Source organism: Dendrobium catenatum, unplaced genomic scaffold (genome assembly GCF_001605985.2).
Source record: "Dendrobium catenatum unplaced genomic scaffold, ASM160598v2 fragScaff_scaffold_1063, whole genome shotgun sequence".
Classification (NCBI taxonomy): Eukaryota; Viridiplantae; Streptophyta; class Magnoliopsida; order Asparagales; family Orchidaceae; genus Dendrobium; species Dendrobium catenatum.
In genome coordinates this window covers 369800-374517 of record NW_021319525.1, presented here as the reverse complement: position 1 = coordinate 374517, position 4718 = coordinate 369800, and the positions used below count along the sequence as shown (strand labels likewise).

The 4718-nt window shown below is 39.5% G+C and overlaps 1 protein-coding gene across 1 annotated transcript; it reads right to left on the bottom strand.

The window, feature by feature from the left end:
- Nucleotides 1-1573: 1573 nt before the first annotated feature.
- Nucleotides 1574-3687, bottom strand: LOC110095190 (3-ketoacyl-CoA synthase 11-like). The gene is made up of 2 exons (XM_020820624.2): nt 3517-3687; nt 1574-3326 (listed from the first exon to the last, which is right to left on the bottom strand). The coding sequence occupies exon 2, from the start codon at nt 3298-3300 to the stop codon at nt 1759-1761; it is 1542 nt and encodes a 513-aa protein (XP_020676283.1). The 5' UTR covers nt 3301-3326; nt 3517-3687; the 3' UTR covers nt 1574-1758.
- Nucleotides 3688-4718: the final 1031 nt, after the last annotated feature.

Below are 4718 nucleotides of genomic sequence, written 5' to 3'. Positions count from 1 at the left end.
GAGGAAGAGATACAAAAAAAAAAAGAATCTCTCTTGCTTTCTCAAGCTTGCACCGCCCATCTACCTACTGCCGCTAGACTTCCACCTGGCCACTGACCGCCGATCGCTATCGGACTTTCCTCTAACCACCATTGCCAGACTATGGTCCTTCCAAACACCTTCACTCAACTACGGTCCTTCTAACCACATGATATCGCCTAACAACGGTCCTTTCAACTTCCTTTACCCGCCAACTACGATCCTTCTGACCATCCTCGCATGACTATATTCCTTCCGACCTTTGTCGCCTGCCAATTTTGGTCCCTCCGACTTCCTCCGCCTGCCAAATATGGTCCATGTGACCTTTTTCTCCTGTCAACTACGGTCCCTTCAACAACCTGAGCACGACTAAAACGAGGTTGTTCCTTTACCATAATTTCTATCAGGTTCAAATGAAGCCATTTAATTGAGTGCGATGTCTCTGCAACAACAAACATGTATTACTTTATCTTTTCTCAATTATCCTCTATAGTTGCATCACATTCAAGGAAGTTAATTTGAACTAGGGGAATCTTGACAGACTTGGCTACAACATCAAATGCAACTGTGTCTAAGAAAACTCCTCCAATAATGTTAATATCCATGACAATATTCTGGGAAATCATTTTTCATAAAGCTCCCAATAAATACAATGATACTTCTAATAAATTTCAAACCCTATATAGTCCCTAACTGTACTTCTAATCATTGGACAATGTCTTAACCTCAACCTCAAAAAGTCAGTAACAATCTAAAGACATATCAAGCTTCATCTTTGATTCAGGAAGATGACATGATCTTGCGATCTAACACAAGATAAAATATAATACATTAAATTATTTATAAAAAAAAAAGAAATTATAATTTAATTTTATTAACGTATATGATTAAATTAATCACATTTTCATATAAAAACATCAAAATATTCTGATTTTTTATTTATTTTCTATGCTGCCTAAAACTTATTATCACAATAATTAGGCATGACCTACCTCATCTTCTTAATAATTAGGGTGGTGGTCAGCATCCTTGTGGAGACCTAAACTGCTTGGGTGGCAACAACCCATTGATGCCCATATGAGCCTTTGGCACATAATTACCAACACAATACCACACATTGTGTTGGTCACTACAAAAGCTCAGCACAAAAAATTATTCTGTGCGGAGTCCGAACATAGTGGCTTTATGCCCAGACTCCAATAAAATGAAGACGCATGATTTATATACAGGATGTGTATAATTTTTTATATTAACTCATGTATCTTCATTTTTTTAAAGTCTGGATGCAAAGCTAAGTCCGAATTTCTCGAAGAATAATTTCTTCTTTATGAAATCATGAACAACATGTTCCTTAACAATTAATGCGCACTCAAGGATGACGCAAGCACAAGACCTGGATGCACATCTTATCCACCCACAAATCAGTCTAGGTTTACCTAATCACACAAGATCTTATCAGATTATAGCAGGCTTAATTAAGAAAAAACACAAGTAGTTGATCACCAAAACACCACCGAAGACAACAGATAATTAGGTCAACCTCAACACTGTAATCCTCCATGAGCTACCACAAGCAACGCAATCTTATTAAATATGGCAAATTTCTTCCTTTGAAACAATAATCAGAAATCTCCATTACAGGCCATCTAGCAAGACCAAATGCTACGAAAGAACTATTCCACTACAACTTAGAATGATATAAGGCTATGCCTAATAAGTTACAAGAAATTATCATTCAGTTCAGTTGATTGCTGCTACCCTTGGAACTGTGACTGGAAAGCTTTCAATTTCATCCATCCAAGGGCTCTTCTCCTTTGCAGGTTTCACAGTCTTCAATGCCTTCCACACTGCACTGTTGCACTTAAAACCAGAGCCAAATGCAATCTGCCAGATCCTGTCCCTCCTCCTGATCCTTCCCTTGGCTTCACTGTAAGCCAATTCATACCAGAGGGAGCTGCTCGAAGTGTTCCCGAACCGGTACAATGTCATCCTCGATGGCTCCATGTGCCACTCAGAGAGCTGCAAGTTCTTCTCCAGTTCATCCAGTACAGCTCTTCCACCAGCGTGAATGCAGAAATGCTCAAAGGCCAACTTGAAATCTGGAATATATGGCTTAATCTTCATCTTGAGCAGTTTTCTCCCTACTAAAGTAGCAAAGAACAGTAGCTGCTCAGACATGGGGAGAACAAGAGGACCCAATGTAGTTATGTTCGTCTTCAAAGCATCACCAGCAACAGCCATTAGATCCTTTGACAGAGAAACTCCAATCTCGCCATCATCATCTTCTTGCTGGGTAACACAGGTGTAGCATTTATTATCAGCTCCTTTGTGCGTCCTAACTGTATGAAGCAACTGATACTTAGAGCGGCTTCGATCAGATCGCTTGTTTGAGAGAAGGATTGCAGCTCCACCCATTCGAAAAAGGCAATTTGAGACGAGCATCGATCGGTTATTGCCAAAATACCAATTTAAGGTGATGTTCTCCATGCTGACAACCAAAGCGTAGGAATTTGGATGGGTCTGAAGGAGCTGCTTGGCGAGATCAATTGAGATCAGTCCTGCACTACAGCCCATACCGCCGAGGTTATAGCTCTGAATGTTTCCCCTCAGCTTGTAGTGATTCACAATCATTGCAGATAGAGAAGGGGTTGGATTGAATAAGCTGCAATTCACAATCAGAATGCCGACGTCCTTCGGTTTCAGATTTGTCTTTTCAAAGAGCTCGTCGAGAGCGCCAAACATTACAGCCTCAGCCTCCTTCCTGGCCTCGGCCATCGAAGGATTTGGGGGGACATTAGTGACTGCTTTAGGAAGGTAAGTGGATTCACCAAGGCCAGATCTTTCAAGTATTTTTCGCTGAAACTCGAGGTTTTCTTCAGTGAATGAACCTCGCAACCGGGAACGATCCATGAAAGTTTGACGGGAACAATGGCAATCGTCTTCGGGTTTGTAGCAGGCGAAGTTGACAAGGTAAACAGGACTTGGGCGACTGAGGAAGTAGAGGGTGGAGAGGAAGACAAGGAGGGTGGAGCAGAGAACGACTGAGATGATATTGAAGCGGAGGTGATCCCAGATAACGTAGAGATCTTGGGGGGAAATGGTGGAGTAGACTTGGGCAGCGATGATAAAAAGTAAGGGAGTGACAAAGAGGTACATGCCATGGGTGATGAGGTAATGGTAGCCGAGCTTGACATACTTGAGCTTAACGGATTGCTTGAAGTCTGGAAGCCTTCTGGAAGGGGATTTGGGTAAAGCGGCGGCATTTGGCTTTGCTTCTGCCATTATTGGAGCTCAGAGAGGAAAAATCCCTGCAGAGATTAAGACCAATAATGGTGAGGGTAAAAATTGCAACTTTTTACAGATTGCATAAAATACAAGCAGAAAGATGACATCTTGCGATCTAAACACAAGATAAGGTCGAAATGCTGCATCATAAATAAAGAATGGGACGCAGACGAAAAAGAAGAAAAGATTGGAAATCCTTGCGAGGCTACTCACCTGCTATCAGAACAGAAAATCTGAGCGCAGGAATATAATCGCGAGCAAGAGAGAGAGAGATGGGTTCTTCGTGGCTGAAATCAAACTAAGGAAGGGGTATAAAAAGGGAGTGATATTAAAAAACAAAGGAAAAAAAAGGCGGAGATATAAATTTGCAGGTCGTCTTCCCAACTTCCAACTATCGTCTCCTCTTCATCTGAGGCAACTTGAAACGCGTAGCGAGTTAAAAGAAATGGATGGCGAGATAGGCGTCGACGTGTGCTGCATTAAAATCCCAACCTATCGTCGAAGAAGCTTCTATTAGAAGATGACAGGTAGATTTATAGGGCGGATCACCTGTCATCAACGGTGCGGCCGACTTGCGAGTGACTATTTTGATGCGGTCAATCTCCATATCTGTTTTCGAAAGAATTCGTTTTTAAATTGTCGACTGGTTTTTCAAGAAATTTTATAGTTTCTACGCTTCCTCTAAATTTTCAATAGATGGAACATTATATGAACTATTTTTTTTCATATTCATTGATTTTTTTTTTCATTTACATCAATTAAGATAAATATCAAGGCTTTGAAAATCGGACCGGTCAATGAACCGAAAGAAGAAGAGGTTAGCGGTTCGATGGTTCGACCAGGGTCGAACCGGGGTCGAACCGGATGACGTAATAAATATTTATTATATTAATTTAAATATTACAATAATAACATAATTATTTATAAATATATAGTGCGGCCGACTTGCGAGTGACTATTTTGATGCGGTCAATCTCCATATCTGTTTTGAGTTTTCGAAAGAATTTGTTTTAAAATTGTCGACTGGTTTTTCAAGAAATTTTATAGTTTCTAAGGCATCCTCTAAATTTTCAATAGTATATGAACTTTTTTTTTCATATTCAGTGATTTTTTTTCATTTACATCAATTAAGATAATTTTTTTTTTGAAGTACTTTTTTGGAAATATTTTTTTTTAATTAAAAGCTAACATTTTCAACCAACAAACCAAATTGACAGCACATCTTCATTGATTTTATCAAATATAAGAACCAAAACACAGATTTTTGTGTTTCAAGCAAAATCCTCATGAGGTATAAAAAAATAAATAATATTGTTGGTCCTGGAATATTTGTGGCGATAGGAAAATATATAGTTTGACGCCTTAGTTTTGTACAAAGATCCAACACACATATAGATAAAAAGGAGGATGCAATA

Bases quoted from the DNA above. Each gene is read 5' to 3' on its own strand.
- LOC110095190 (XM_020820624.2), bottom strand. From the start codon at position 3,300: ATGGCAGAAGCAAAGCCAAATGCCGCCGCTTTACCCAAATCCCCTTCC.